Source organism: Dicentrarchus labrax, unplaced genomic scaffold (assembly GCF_905237075.1).
Source record: "Dicentrarchus labrax unplaced genomic scaffold, dlabrax2021, whole genome shotgun sequence".
Classification (NCBI taxonomy): domain Eukaryota; kingdom Metazoa; phylum Chordata; class Actinopteri; family Moronidae; genus Dicentrarchus; species Dicentrarchus labrax.
This window is the reverse complement of record NW_026136720.1, coordinates 13,703,569-13,719,265: the sequence shown is the minus strand read 5'-3', so window position 1 is coordinate 13,719,265 and position 15,697 is coordinate 13,703,569. Positions and strand designations below refer to the sequence as shown.

The window sequence follows — 15,697 nt, the reverse complement described above, 5'->3', positions numbered from 1 at the left end:
ACTTTGAGAGTGTGTCATTAGCCAAAATCGTTTCCTGCTCACTTTCCTGCCTGTTCTGACACAGCCATTAACTTCCGCTGAAATGTCATGAATGAATAAATACAGCAAAATAATTGCTTTCAAAGGCAATTTTGGCTCTGCAGTAATGTCCCGATCAGATATCAACATTAAGCCAAAACAAAGGCTTTGACAAAAATCACAGTAATTGTTGCTCGGTTTCTAATCTGAATAATTAATTCCTATTGCTTGTGATGAGAGTCCACCGGAGGCACAGACATGATAAAGAAGAAAGGTCCTGACAGGGTTATGAGTCAGCAGAGATGTGAAATTCAAATTGGCCAGGCTAAGCAGTTTGGAGCTGATGGTGATTCAAGTAGACTCACTGGTCAGCCCTACAGTACTGTACAAGAGCCCCCCGGCTGAAAGATGGTGGAGTTACTCATGGGCACAGGTGCTTTATCAGCAGACCACATGTGAGGGGTGAAGCAGTAATAATTGTGAGCTTCATCGAATAAGGCGCTGTACTCTCTATGTTACACTAAATTATGAAATATCTTCATACTAAGCTCTCCATTCCTCTTTTTCCAAATAAACCAAACACATCTTTATTATTATCTCCATCTGAGCAAAAACTGGGTGGAATAGCTTTTTCTATACTGTTCTGACTCCATCGTGAGTGCTGGACTCGTGCTATTAACAAAATTAAAAGGGAGATCTATCGTTGGCAGGGGAAGATGAAGCAGCATGAGAAGAACTCTCACTGTTTTCTGTCACAGCCTCAGCTGTGTGCACACACTATCCTTGCACACTGCCATCTTTCACTCAGCCAGGCACTTGCCTCCTCGCCCACTGCGCCCACCAGGCCTGGGTAGCACATGCCACTGCCAAACATCCATTTACTCCCTGCAGGACTCCTGCGTATCTGAAGTGGGCCTGTCATTGAGACCTGTTTAGATTTTACTGCACTGTTTGCCCGGCGCACAGGTGAATGCATGTGATTTGATGAGCTACACACAATGCACGTAATTAAATGCGTCGTTTAAAATCAGCTTTGATAATTTCACCGGTAACACCTTGTCAAGCTGACCGGCTAGACTCGATGGAGGGTGGTAATTGCATCCCTGTAGAGAGGCCGGTAGCCTGCAAGGGCATGTGTGGAATTACTGTACCACACATATCCACTGGATTCCGCCAGTGAAAGCTGAAAAACACATACACACAAGCCACAGAACACAGTAAATGTTCACCTGTAAGTCTTGTCTTGTAACTATGTGTTCATAGGTTCAAGCTGTGTGAGCAACCATACAAACATTCATTGGCTAATATATGAGCAGCATGACCTGATGACCAGAGATATGTTCTCTCAACAAAGAATCCCACCTCCAACATCTTAGCCTGGAGGCAGGTTTAATGCTTACCTGCAGATGCTGCCTTTGTCTTTGAAGTGGAGCGATGGATGCAGCAGAACAGATGGAGATGTTGGATGCTTTCAGGAATTATTAATGGCACGCTATGATCCCAAATGACCTTCAGCAAATAGTCTCCCAGCACTGGAGTACACAGGCAGCCCTGCACATCCATATTGTATTTAGACAACACACCTGGGTCAATGGAGAAACACCGAGCCATCATTGCTGTACCTCAAGCTCTAATCCAGTCGGGAAAGTTTGCTTCCATTTTCGCTCAAAAGGGACGAAGAAGCATCCAATCACATTAAACACTATCGTATGTTTCAGGAATAGATTTTGAGATTTATGCAACAAACACACTAATTCCGTAAAGCCCAATTTGTTTCTCCCACAATGGGAACCATACACTGGAATTAATCTGCAGAAAGCCTTTCCTGTAGTTTTAAAAATAAACCCTTCATCATTGGAGGCTTTTGTGTTTGCTCAAGGGATATGCTATTGTGACATCAAATCTATCTTATGAGCATACATCAGTAATAGCCATAAAATATCTGCTGCCTATGGATAACATTCAGTTTACAATACAAACTACAATCTCTAGATTGCCTCAGAGAGAAGCTGATCTCACCTCATAGAAAACTAAACATGCTCATGTTAATGTCTGTATGTATGAAAAGAATAGGTTCACAATGCTGGAATCTTTTGAAATTCTGGACCAAAAGAGACACAGATATGTGTATAGTTTCTGATTTACAGTTCACCAAGACATGTAGTTTGGGTTTACAGTTCGTCTTCATTAATTACATGATATGACAACTGTTAAGATCTACAGCTACGCTTTTCAGGACGTTTGATCAATTTGCGGTTGCAAATGCGCACAGTTAGCATGTGATTTACAGAGGAGCCACTAATTATTCAATCAGCGACTGAGACTGCCCTCCAGACACATTTATGTAGTAACACAATGCATTTACAATAGTTGCAATTAGCTAGCAATGAAGCCATCTACATCTGATCACTGGCACATTTGCTTTGCACCAGACTGAGCCAGTTAATTTAGAACCTTATTGTAGCACTACTCTGGGTACCATTTAAATTACATTTTACACCACACCCTTGCACTTGAAAGAAAAACTACTTTTTACTTTACCACCATAAGGAAGCATCTTTACATGTGTGTATTCAGTGAAAATTTAATCAATCATCTTGGTAAGTGTGGCTGTTGCTCAGAAGGTAGAGGGGTCGTCCACAGATCACAGGGTTAGCAGTTTATTCCCCAGCTTCACCTGTCCACATGTTACTGAACCTTGAATGGTAGCATTTAATGGGAAAACGAATATACGTCAGCTAGCATTGCCAGATATTGTTTTTATTTTTTTTAACACTGCATTTACTACATTTATTTATTCATTTAAAAAAATGTAGATGTTGTAACTGGCCAAAACTGGCCCTCACATAATCCTGCTATTTGCGCAATTAAATGCATATACATAAATTAAGTAGACGTGTTCTGTTTTCAAGAAATTTGTTCTTCAGGTGCCTGAGTAATAATAAACAATCTTCATATCTCAAGGCACAACAAAGGCACACAAAGCTTAGTATCTGGTCTTCTGTATTTCTAAAGTAATTACCTAGGCCATTTTCTGTGAACATCAACAGTAAACTGCAAACTCTGAACCTGATGCTGAAGTGCTGCAACATAACACAGTGAATGTTTTACACCTGTATGGGTTTAATTGGGGTTATAAGGTTCCTATATTTAGGGGGAATTGTGGGCTATTAAGAAGAGTCAACAATGCCGAGCAATGTTTGTACAGTATATGCAAGGTCTGCAGCCTTCAGTTTCTAGAGAATAAATACTGTGGTGGTGCTCTCATAAGACACTGCATGTCTTCAAAGAGCTACATCTAAGGGAGGAATTGATCACAGACACTTTTTCTCACACTCGGTAAGAGTAGAAAGGAATAAATTATTTGAACGGTGTCCATCTCCTTATATACCAGAGTCTCTGATTAATTACCTTAGGGCTTGCTAATGAGAATGTGTAAATGAATACAATGTTAATCTACTATGTATACTATGTTTACTCAAGTTTGCTGAGGCTCAAGAAAAAAAACAAAATCCCTTATGTATAAATTATAATAATCCCACATCAAGAGAAAGAGAGAAAAAAATCCAGGCTGAGATCAAAGCAGAAAGGCCCGATGTAATCATGTGTCAAAAGATTTAAAAAAAACGAACTTCCTTACCCACTGAAGTGGGCAAGGTATGTCAAATGTAGTTCTAATTTGAGGAAAATCTTCTTTTACGTATCTCACAACATGTGTTTGATTGTTTGTCCTCTTACCTTTAGTTTATCCACGGTGACAGCTAATATGATACAGAACAATGAGGCTGATACAGTACACAATGGGAAGAAATGTTAAGAGCTGGAATTTTTTTTGTGCTTTATGTAACAAAGAAATATCACTGAAACACAATCTAAGCATGAAGACCCTGAGCTTTGGATATGATCGCAGCAAGTAAAAGTAAAACATAATAATATTTAAATATACTGTAGCATGCAATAGATATTTTCATAAATGTGTAAAAGTAAAAATTGTAATTTTATAAACACAAAGAAGATTTCCTGCTTCATTAAAACAAAAGACATATCCTCCGACAGACTCACACACAAACACAGTCTGGGAGTCGACTCCCACACATCACTTCTCAGACACTGTGGTTAAGACTCTCACATGGAACATGTTTGGCGTCTTTCATCGCAGCAGTGTAACACCGTAAAACATTTCATTTACACAAGGAAGCGGAGCTCAGACAATGGCCATTTGTTTACTGGGACTGATGGTGTCACATTTGGAACTCCATTAGCTCTACTGTTGACTGAAGATCCAGGAACAGTAACAAAAAATAAAAATAATACTTCAAATACAAATACACAAGAGCAAATGACAGTGTTCTGCCTCAGTTTATTAAACTATGTGTATCTGTCTTTGAGCCTGTGTAAAACCAGATAATATTGCTAAAATATACATATAAAAATATTTTTGTCTTAACTGGTACAGTATGCAGTATTTTGATTGTATTTTCAAGGGTTTTACATTTACAGTAAGCATTTAAGCAATAAGCAGTAAAACTGTGGGTGATGCGTTTGACAGTGGGACGTCATTAGCAGTGGGCTGTACAGCTTTGATAGTAATTGAGAATGCTTTGTTTGGGCAGATTCCTCCTCTGTTGCCCCAAGTCACACATTAAAGGCATTAAAACAGCCATCAGCGCAGTAGGAACACGACTGTCTTCCTCTCGCCTCCAACTATTGACAAAAACAAAACTTAGAGACGCCAGCTGCTGATTTGTAACTAAGCGACAGATCCCTGCAAGCAAATAAAGCAGTCGTGCCAGTCTTTTTGCTAGAAAACTGTTTGTTTCCTTGTGACAGAAATCCACTGAACGCCACATAAACCCTTAAAAGTTTACATGAGGTTACATTTTTTGAGGAGCTATTTCTTTCAATTTATCTGATGCCTTTGTCCCATGCGCGGGATTCTGTGAGCTCTGAAAATGAGCAAAGAGAGAGCTTTTTTACATCAGGGATGAAGACCCCCCCCCCCCCCAAATTAGGCTCCTGTAAGAGGGTGATCATAAGCACATCCTAAGACTTTGAGCGAGGGTCTTTGCTGATGCTGCTGTTGTTGAGGCTGGACTAGGCTGAGCTGAGCAGCCAGGTTGACAAGGACCTGTGCTCAGCACTAGGAAAGCTCTCATCCAGAAACAAGAAGCCCAGGGGAACAAAGACAACAATATGCCAAAAAACCCACTTGAAAACAACAAAACAACCCAAAAGCCTCCAAAAAAGTCAGTGGTGGGTGATTGCCAGCTGCACTCCAGATTACCAGGCTCTCTGAGAGTCTTTCAGCAATCGCTGAGAGCTGTAGCATCATCTCCAGCTCCTTAATCAGTTCAGCTGGGGAGGAATGGATCCTGACATGCAAAAGGCTCAGCACGATGGGGAATAAACTCATAATCAGCAATCAGATATTCCACATTGCAAGAGGGGGCGGGGGGCTCATCTCAGATAGGTCAAGGATCTCTCCACAGCCAGTTAACCCCTTTGCTCAAGCTGGGAAACATGCACACACACCCATTGTCTAGGACACACACTGTTTAGTTGGCTCTGCTGCCTGACTCGCTGAATGAGTATGTTGAGCCTGACACATACAAAGGAGCGCATCTTTTTTTCTCTTGTATATCAACTGTGTAAATGCAGTTTCAATTTCAAATAATATTCTATGAGTCCATAAATGTAGTTGGATTTCATTCAAGCACCATGTCCCTGAAAAAGCCATGTGCTGCGCCTTTAAACAAAGTTCATTGCCTTGCACATTCTACTTCCTTTCATCTTTGTAATTAGCACTGAAACAGCATTTCTTTTATTTCAAATGAATGCATGTGCATAAAAATCAATCTTAAGCAGACTGTTCTGGCAAGGCTGTTTTTCTTTGTTATTTATGATGTTGAAATTCCTTTCATGCATCTTTGTTGGGGCGAAGAGGGCCTAATGCTGCTAACCTTGAGAGTTCGTTTTCACTCGGGCCTGCACAGGTCCCTCTTGGAGATTCAATCACGCTCTATTACATTCTGCTGCCTTGTGGTGACATGGAACCAGTGTTGACAGTGAAGTTAGGAGACTGCAACAACTTCAAAACTCTGTAGTACAGATATTGATATTATTTGTCTTTTTTGAAGAGCACCCCCTAGTGCTCAGGAGGATTCACAATCTTTGTTTGTTCATCAGCGCAGACGCCAGATCAGATGAGTGTAAATGATGCCATCCTACAAGTAGAACCCTTAATGGCCTCTGCTGGGACATGTAATCAAACGCCTCACACACTTCTCTCCCTTTTGTAATCAAGCGGCGGAGCGCATGTTGTGACGATCTTTGTTATAACGCTGCCTGTTCCCTCATCTCATCAAAATCCCATGCACCTCTCATTTTTCATTCTTTGTTCCCCACCAGGGTCCCTAGATGCCACAGTCACTCTCCATGGAGCAGAGGGGAGTGTGACTTAGTGTGCTGTGACCTCTGACCCTTCCTAATTCCCTGACTCTACAGCATACTTTTGCTGCAATGGCAACGCCATCACTATTTACAGTCTTTTCTGTTAACACAAATTCCGCAGACTGTCATATGTGCAACCTAGGAAATCATTCTCAATGATGTTCATGGAACATGGCTATGCGATATAGGTTATAGCATGAGTGCTGAGTAAGCCATACTACTTTCATACTCTCAGTGACAACTCTTATCAGCGGCTGTCACTGAGAGCTCCTTTTTAGTCACCCTAGGTCACATTAACACCAGAAAAGTACTCCACTCTCATCTCACCTCTGCTGGGCTGACACAGGAGGAGGATAAAGGTGATAAACCACACAAACAATACTCTTCTTCTTGCCTGCTGCCGGCATGCTTGCCTAGCAGGGAGATCTGATTACAACTGAGAAGAGAGCAGCTTGGTGTTTCATGGAAAAGCAGGTCAACTGGAGAGTGCTGTCAGAGCTCGGGAGTCACCGGCCTGATGGAGGAGGAGGAAAAGCTACCCGACGTGGCGGGGAGAGACAAAGGTTTGTCTCCAGCCGTACAGTAATGGGGCTTTATTTACTCCGCCATTAAGAACAGAAAGGAGAGGAGAAATGATGGAAACTAGAGGACATATGACTCTAGGGAGAGATGCATTTGTGTTGTCTGGCGTTCCTCCTCACCTTCTACCTCTTTTCGGTTTCTCCCCCGTCTCCCTCTGGCTCACACACAAGAGACGGAGCTTCCCCACTGCCAACACCTAACTCCTTATGTGTTTTTCTGTCCTCAGTGTTTGAGTCAGACAAAACGCAAAATCAATAATGCTTTTTCTCCCCCATTTCCTCTTTGATGCAACTTCAAAAAGCCAATGGACAGCCCTCCAGAGGCCCACAGAGGAAAAAAGCCAATGGTACGAAACAAGCTCAGAATGAAAGTACAGGGGGAAAAAACTTCACCTTTCACTCTCTTAAAACACTGTTAACTTCTGAACCCCAAGTGGCAAAGCCTATGAGGGTAAAACAGGGCATGTGAGGCTAAAGGGATGTATTTTCATCATTAGTCTATGTATTTGTAAATTTTTTTAATAATGTATACAAGTCCGCCCTGGGAATTTGCACATCAGTATTTTAAACCATAAAGATAATTCATTAGTATTGTAAAGCAAAGGGTTTCTGTGTCTCTACTCTCTGTACATAATCCACAGTGGAAGCTACAGGAAGAAAGAGGGAAAAAATGAAAGTAAAAATGTTCTTTAACTCCATGGACTGTGGTATATGATTATCTAAGGAGTGCTGACAGAGGAAGTATTCTATCAGCAGCTAAATGCTGCATGACAGAGAGACACTTCAAAGGATCTATAAGTGACTCCTGAAATACTGAGTGGAAGTAAAGTAGGAAATTACTCTTAAGTTGACTAAGCCTAGCTCGGTGTTTTACCTGACTGGGAAGCCAAATGGAGAACCCTGGCTGAACTCGGTGCAAATGTTTCAGAATGAACAAAAATCATCTCATGTAGCCCGATGGTTATCTTGAGCCGCTGCTGTTTGTTGTTCCCCACTGTTTGATTGGGCATAGGACAGGAGAGTCATTTAACCTTGCCTGTGATTGGACTAATCTGTCAAAACCACAAGGTGTGACTGACAAGACAAGATGACTGACAGAGCTGTCTGGCACCCCGGTAATGGCTTGGATGAAGTCATAGATTAATATTTGTACAGAATAAAAACTATATATCAGGCTGTGATATGGCTGCAAAAATACTGTATTCATTTTCACTGTTATACTATCCTGTTTACTGTATGGGCAAATCAATTCCACAGTAATCAATAATTCCATGCTGAGAAGATATTAATTTTGTATCAATACCTTTTAAAGCATGGATAGTAATTAAAGTAGTTTTGTAAAATAATTTACTGTTTTTATATGCATTATGCAGATTAAGAATTTAAGTTCTTCATTCATTTTATTTAGTTGGTATTTATTTTATGTTAAAAATCCTGCTGTAGCCAGCATATATGTGATTGATTATGATAATCTATTCTGTTATATATGTTATTAAGCACAGGTTGGCCCATAGCAGTGAAAAATAATTTCAAAAGTCTTACTAGAATTATACTAACTATTGGTAATTGAAAATTAGAACAATATCAAATTCTGAAATTCGTGCCCAGCACTAGGCTTCTCTCGTCTTCTCCTCTCTTCTCCTCTCCTCTCCTCTCCACTCCTCTCCAGAGTGCACCTCCCTATCCTCCCAACTTCTATAGAGCCAAATCAAAAATCCATGCTCTCAATGGGCAGTCAATATCTCATTAACCAGTCCCTCCACACACAGTCAGGCAGCCACGGTGTTCGTCTGAGTGTGCACAGCACAGACTGGCATACCTCACACACTTTAATAACCTGTGGGGACGCCATTCCACTTCCTCAGCCAGCTAAGAGCAAGAGAGAGGGCTAAAGCACACACTCTCCGTCAGTCAGGGTGACTCTTGTTTGTCTTGCCTCTGCTCAGATATGATCTTTTTTGACTGTAACATGTAAATCATCCCTTGGAGAAGGTAAAATTTAATCAAAACATATTTCAAAAATGCAAATTTTATGAGATATCATTTTAGGTTTCTACAAAATTTAATTTTGTATTATTCATATTGATATTGGAATTATGTTAACATTCAAACTAGAATGATTTTAATCGCAGATTAAAAATAAATATTTTTTTAACATCAGCTGTGAGAACACTTCTTAAAATATTCTTTCCATGTAATTGGGTCTTTTATTTTAAATCCTTGCAGGTGACTTGTTCTATATTTGCCTCCCCTTAATCTGTGGCGATTTTTACTTTGGCTCATCATGTCCTCAGTCCCTAACTGGATAATAGCCAATCTTGTTAACCTCTGCTTTAATGTGTGAGTGCCTGCAGCACTGGGTAGTGAGCACTTCAATCGGCCACTGATAGAAAGAGACAAAGAGTACCAAATCTACAGCAAATATTTACAGCCTTGTTAACATAGCCTTAAAGCGCCTATCAGAAGATATTTGGCTTTACCTTCTCTACGGCCCCAGAACATTTTTTACAGTCTAGTACACACTTGTGCTAAATCACATATTTATGTGCAGTCTGCATGCACTGTACTGGCTTACTGGGCCCTTCTTTTGACAATTTTAAAACACTGCTGCAACATACAGTATATACCTCGCCACAATAATGCTCTTTTTGAAGGGTTAATTATATGTACTGTGGATGAGACGCACTTTTTACCTTTTTCTGTTGATCCACACATCAAACAACTTTCTTTAATTATGTAATTGGAATTTTCATTTTAATTGTGCTGAGTAGGCTGGCTAATTTGCATGGGGTAATGAGAGGGATGTTTCCATTACAGGTAATTAGGTACTTGAGAGGCAGTGGTGTGGTAGAGAGTCTGAATAGAGAGGGAGATGTGGGTAGAGGAGGGTGCAGGGTAGAGACAAAGCCACAGCGACACATAGGGATATTTTGTATGATATATTACATTATTTTGTAGTGTACAGTATGAAAAACAATAGAAAAAAATTCCCAAAAGATGGCACGTGCTGTATGAACATGTAACAATATTAACATAACAATAAGGAAGTACATGCCAAGGCAGCGAGCCATTGTGCTGCTCATCCATTTCACTGACCACTTTCAGGAAGAAATTACTACTGCCGTTTAAATTAGTTTCCAATTATACAGCTTGTTCACATTTTAATTTAATTTCTGACATTGTCACAGTATCCTATCATGACACCAGCAGCTCCTATCAAACTGAGAGAACCAGACAGAGCTAAAAAGAAGACATGGAGACTGGCAAATAAACTGGCTACTGAACAGGTTAACTGCTGATGACCGAATACAACAAATGTGAGTGAGCCTCACCTCTAATCATACATGAAAGTCAATAAATTTCACAAAAAAAAAAAAACTACACTGACTCAAGAGAAGAATGAACATAGTTTAAAAAGCCATAGGAAAGCTACATCGTCCAAGACACTCAATTCTGTTCAAAAATATGTGACTTTATAGAGTACTTCACTATAAATTGCATATAAAGGACATTATGTCAAAGGCCATTTTTCATATTTGTCTCAATGTAAATAAGATACAGGACTGAACTCCCTCTCAATTTCACACAATTTCACAAATTACTGTATAAATGAGTTCTCACACTGTGACCAATAGAAGAAAAAAGTATAAACTGAAATTTTGATTAATTGGAAGGGTTCCTAAGAATATTACTAATATGAATCTAATATGAATAGTAACACATACATTTGATAAAAACATTATTATTTCACACTTTATATCTATTTGTATATATTAATATATAGTATATTATTAATTTATGCACATTTTTGGAATATGCTCCAATGCTTTTTCTGTCTTGACAGTAAATATGATTTTAAAAAAGCACAAATGTACACATAACTATACATATAAACACACTTATTTTTGCACAGGTGGGAAGACTAAAAAGCAGCAAGTATTCCATCAAATGACCACTACTGATATTTCACATTAAACACAAAATGACAGCTGCCTCTGCCTCATCATGCTTATTGTATTTGATTGTATCATGAGTGCATATGAGCACGTATGTTTGGATCTGGTTGTTCACATGTCTCTGTGTGGAAGAATGAGAGTGTATTCACGTGTGTGGAAAAGCATGATTATGTGCATGTTTGTGTGCGCAGGCATGCATGAGAGAAGTGTGCGCTGTACTGTATGTCTGAATGCACTTTCACTGTCTGTCTGCGTGGATGCGTGTGTGCGCATGTATGCCTGTATGATGGAGGGGGGTGGAAGAGCTGGGATTAAGCATACTAGATCAACATCACAGCGACTGGGAGGACCCAGTCCTGCTCTCATGGCCACGCATGTAAACCCGACTACCCAAAAAATAGGTCAGTGGAACACAACACACTCGCACACACAGATATACACACACACATGCACCAGTATCAACTCAAAGAATCACAGTCTGCCAGTCGCGCCAGTGCCTTGTCGCCCCGTCTGCGACCCTAGATCAACACTGCCACGCACATCTTCCCGCGGAACAGACACGTCTGCTGGACTGGAACAACAGGATTAAGGACGGGGCAAGAAAGAAATAGCGACGGTAACCCCCCACGCCCCCCCGCACCCCACCCCTGCACCCTCTCTCCGACCCATTGCCCCCCACCCTCTCTGCATGCTACCTCGCATCCATGCCAAAAAACTTCTGCTCTTGAAGGAGCTGTTCTTGTCTTGTGCAAAGATTACACCGGCTGTGGTTTCCACACCACCCCACGCAACAGTAGCAGTGATAAAAACACATATGGACAATAATCAAATCAAAGAAAAACACCTTTATAGATTTTTATAAGAATCCTAGCTCAGTTTTCTGAATTAAAAAAACAAATTCTCTTCATGCATGAGAAGAAAAATCAGAAAAAGCTACATTCACTTGCACACATTGGAGACGCACAGTATTACTGTATATCTCCCTCCCTCCCTCCCCTCATCTCTCTCTCACACACTCTCTCTCTCTCTCTCTCTGTCACACTGATGCCTTGCAAATGAAATGCAAAGAGTTGGCAGGCTATGAATAGCGGAGCCGTACTTCCCTACTTGTTACTCGGGGTGCAGGATCAGCATGCATTTTGCTCTTACCTTTCATAGCTGAAATCACAAAATACATCATTAAGCTTCGAGTCCATAAGAGAACAACTATCACCAGCGCAAAGCCCTCCACTGCTGTCTCAGCAGCAGCTGGCCAGCACAGCTCTGTCTCTCAGCCTCCGAGCATGACCACACCAGAATCCATGTGACTGTGACATCAGTGTTCATGTTCGACTGCTCCCCACCCACTAGCCTTTGATTGGCACAGCATGCAGCCAGTAGGGGCGCTGAGAGCTCAGGCAGGGAAGCTGGCCCTCTTCCCACTGATTGCAGTCAGAGCCTTGTATGCCGGCTTGCTAGACACAGCACACTCTCGCTATCTTCTGTGGCTTATCTTTTTTCAGTGCGAGGATAAAGTCAGAACCAGTTCTAGCAGACAGCACGTTTTTCCACGCTCTTGTTCTTCCCTCCCCTTCTACTCTCTTGGTTTTTCTGCTTTTGAAAATGGTGCAATGTCAAGGATAAGAAAGAAAGCAAGAAAGAAAAAGTCCAAGAGGGGGATAAAACGAGATGAGAGAGGAGTGGAGGAGGGAAAAGAGCTGAGGAAACAACAGAGAGGAAGCAAGTGGAGAGGATGGAGAGGAGATCTGTATTTTTTTCTTTTTTCTGTGGCTCAAAGATTGAAGCGCTCCTTCTCCTCCTCCCTGTCTGTAGATATGAGTGATCAGTGTGAGGCCAGATGTCTGCGAGCAGCGGTGGGCCCTACACAGAGAGAAGATGAGTGGAGCCTCAGCTTCTTCCCCTGACCTCTCAGAGGACCCACATGCCCCCCCCCCCTCTCTCTACCTCTCTCTCTCTCTCTTCTCTCTCTCACACACACACACACACACACACACACTCCGAGGGCTCTCACACACTCTTTTTGACAGGTGAAGAAGGGGAGATAGTGACGGAAGGGTTTGGATCATCCCCTCCACCCCACAGCGACCGGGCGATGAGTTTCTCGCTATCATTTCTCCCTCTCTCCCATCCTGTGCCCCTCGCTCTCGCCCCCTGCTTCCCATTCCAGTCCTTCTTTCTCTCTCTCTCTCCCTCTCTCTCTCTCTCCTCCCCCTTTCCTCGCTCATCCTCTCTCATATGATAATCTGTTCTGACTCCTAACCAGCTGCCTCTCTCTGATACAATATTCTGGTTTTAGTGCAATCCAGCCTTGGCCAATAACCACGTTGCATTTGGCATTACCATGAATAAGCTGGCGCTCATATCATCTACAAGACAAACATCATACAGCTTCGGTTTCAGGCGCTGTAATATTTGAAATCTAAAAATTAAAAGGAAAAAATATTAAAAAATATAACCAATATTTCAAATTTGGACACTTTAAAAGTTCATTTCACATTCACTGTAATTTTTTAAATATTAATAACACTACAGCAGCACTGTCTTTACCACAGAACTATGAGGCTTCCACAGGGTAAAAATTTCATATTAACAATGCGATTGCAAGATATAACTATATTTATTTATTCCTGTTTTACACACCCAATATCTACATTAATTTGACGCCGTCTATTGTGTTTTGTTCATTGAATAAAGGTACTTCTAACCACATATAAAATGGAAATGAGGACTTGGCAGCTTGCAACATAAATCTTCCCATGACAATGTTTCATTAGGACCTCTATGATCCATTAGAGACACTAAACACATTAACTCACGTTGTGTCAACACTGGTCTCGTATTGCACACCGTCTAATGAACAAAATATCATTCAGAGGCTGATAGCATCAAATGGAGCGTGCCTGGTATACAAACTATGTGTAGACAGACCCTGGTAAACTGTTCAAAACAATGTGATGTTGCAGTTGTCTCATTTCAATGTTTGGTGTCTTCCCACAAGATCTTCAAAGTTCACCAGATGAGTCAGGGCCAAGGCCTACGCAGGAACATGTTTAACTGCCACTATCTGTGGTCGTGTCTCAGAAACTGGCTGCTGTATCAGTCTCTCTAGAACCAAACGGTGGCTCGACACACTGTGGCTTAACGCTGAGCTATGGTTAAGGGAAAAACTAAACAAAACATGATAGCAGGGTTTGAGTCTGCTGGCTAGTTATCCAAGAACATCTGAGGGGAGGATAACATCCATATTACGATCTCAAGGGAAAGTTGGAAGCAGCACATGTTTTGTCTGCTTAGAATCTGTGTGGCGAATCATACAGGTTGGGAGAATTATGAAACTGGCTGCTCGAAGTGGCTTTTTGCATCAGGACAGACAAAAGTTTATTGTCACCAAAGTTGAGTTGTTTCTCCATCCACTTTCACATTTAAAGGGTTGGTTTACTCAATTTACAAAACAAAAACAACAGAAAAAACCCACTTTCTATCAACAGTCCCTGTGAAAACCACATCCGTGGTTCGAATCTGGCTGGGGATTTTTGTTCTGTCCCCTCGTTTCCTGTCACCTCTCTACTGTTGCCATTTAATAAAATGCCCAAAAGGTTTTTTTTAATATTGTGAGGATGACAACCAAAATTCCAGTCATCTCTATTGTATTGTGCCAGCAGTAGCAATCTCTGCATAGCCAAACACCAACAGACATAATTGAAAAAATATATATTTCTTTTGTAATGTTTGGTGAGCTACCCTTCAAGAAAACCATAAAACTAATAAAACCAATTTTGCTGTTGTTGTATCCTTTCAACTCGGCAACAAATATAGCGCCTCCAACAGTATATAATTGTGCTTAAAAGCCCAGGCCTCCCTAAGGAGAAATGTTTCCAGCAAAGCTGCTTCATTTGCTCTTGATCACACTCTCCCTTGACTGCTCCACATTACCAGTGACAGTATGCCAATACCATGCTGCTACTTGTCCATTAGGGCATTGATTAAGCCACAAAGGCACTGACGGTCAAATGTCTGTGAGTATTAATGTGGTGATCACTGACGTGGAGCAATCATTAGCATCACTTTAGTCAATCATTTCTTTAAACTCCTGAATATGAAACAGAAATGGTGATAGTAAAGTTGCAATGGCTCCAAGAGTCACAGAGCTTCTGTCAACGCATTACTGTTCCTGAGCTGAACCAGACACAACACACTAAATTTGTACATTGGGACCAGCCCACTCATGTGTCTCACACTCTTCATGGATTAATTGAAGCAAATGTATTTACTGTAAACAAGCCCTGTGGAATGGAATTCAATTGAGATGAGGTGCAGAGCATCCGCTGGTGCCCCAGGAGGAGAGGAGAGGACCAGAGCTGATAATGGCCTCATTAGCAGTCTGTCAGTAGCCATTCCACGCACATACTCACCATGCAGCTGATCCATGTTAACTCTTACAACTCTGGACTGGCCTCAAACCTGTAGTGTGTGTGCTGTTGCACTCTGACCCCGTGGAATAGACAGTTATGCACTTCCTCATTTTGTGTCCCAATCTTGTTGTGAGGTACTTTAAAGAGCTGAGGCTTATATTCCACCACAGAGCCACCTGGGTGTTTGGAACGGCACCACCAGCCTGAAGCAGTGGTAGAATTAACAAGCTTCAACAGGCACTCCATGAAAACAATACAGATCAATTTAATATAGATGCCA

At 41.3% G+C, this 15,697-nt stretch overlaps 1 protein-coding gene across 2 annotated transcripts in view; it reads right to left on the bottom strand.

The window, feature by feature from the left end:
* Positions 1-15,697, bottom strand: part of roraa (RAR-related orphan receptor A, paralog a) — a 180,543-nt gene that overhangs the window by 35,289 nt on the left and 129,557 nt on the right. Inside the window, exon 1 of one of the 2 annotated variants that reach the window (XM_051381896.1) lies at positions 12,155-12,320. The exons of the other annotated variant lie outside the window; for it this stretch is intronic. Coding sequence (XP_051237856.1) covers positions 12,155-12,185 — 31 coding nt within the window. The 5' untranslated portion in view covers positions 12,186-12,320. Of the gene's footprint in view, positions 1-12,154; positions 12,321-15,697 lie in introns of those variants that run through there. 2 annotated transcript variants of the gene reach the window in all.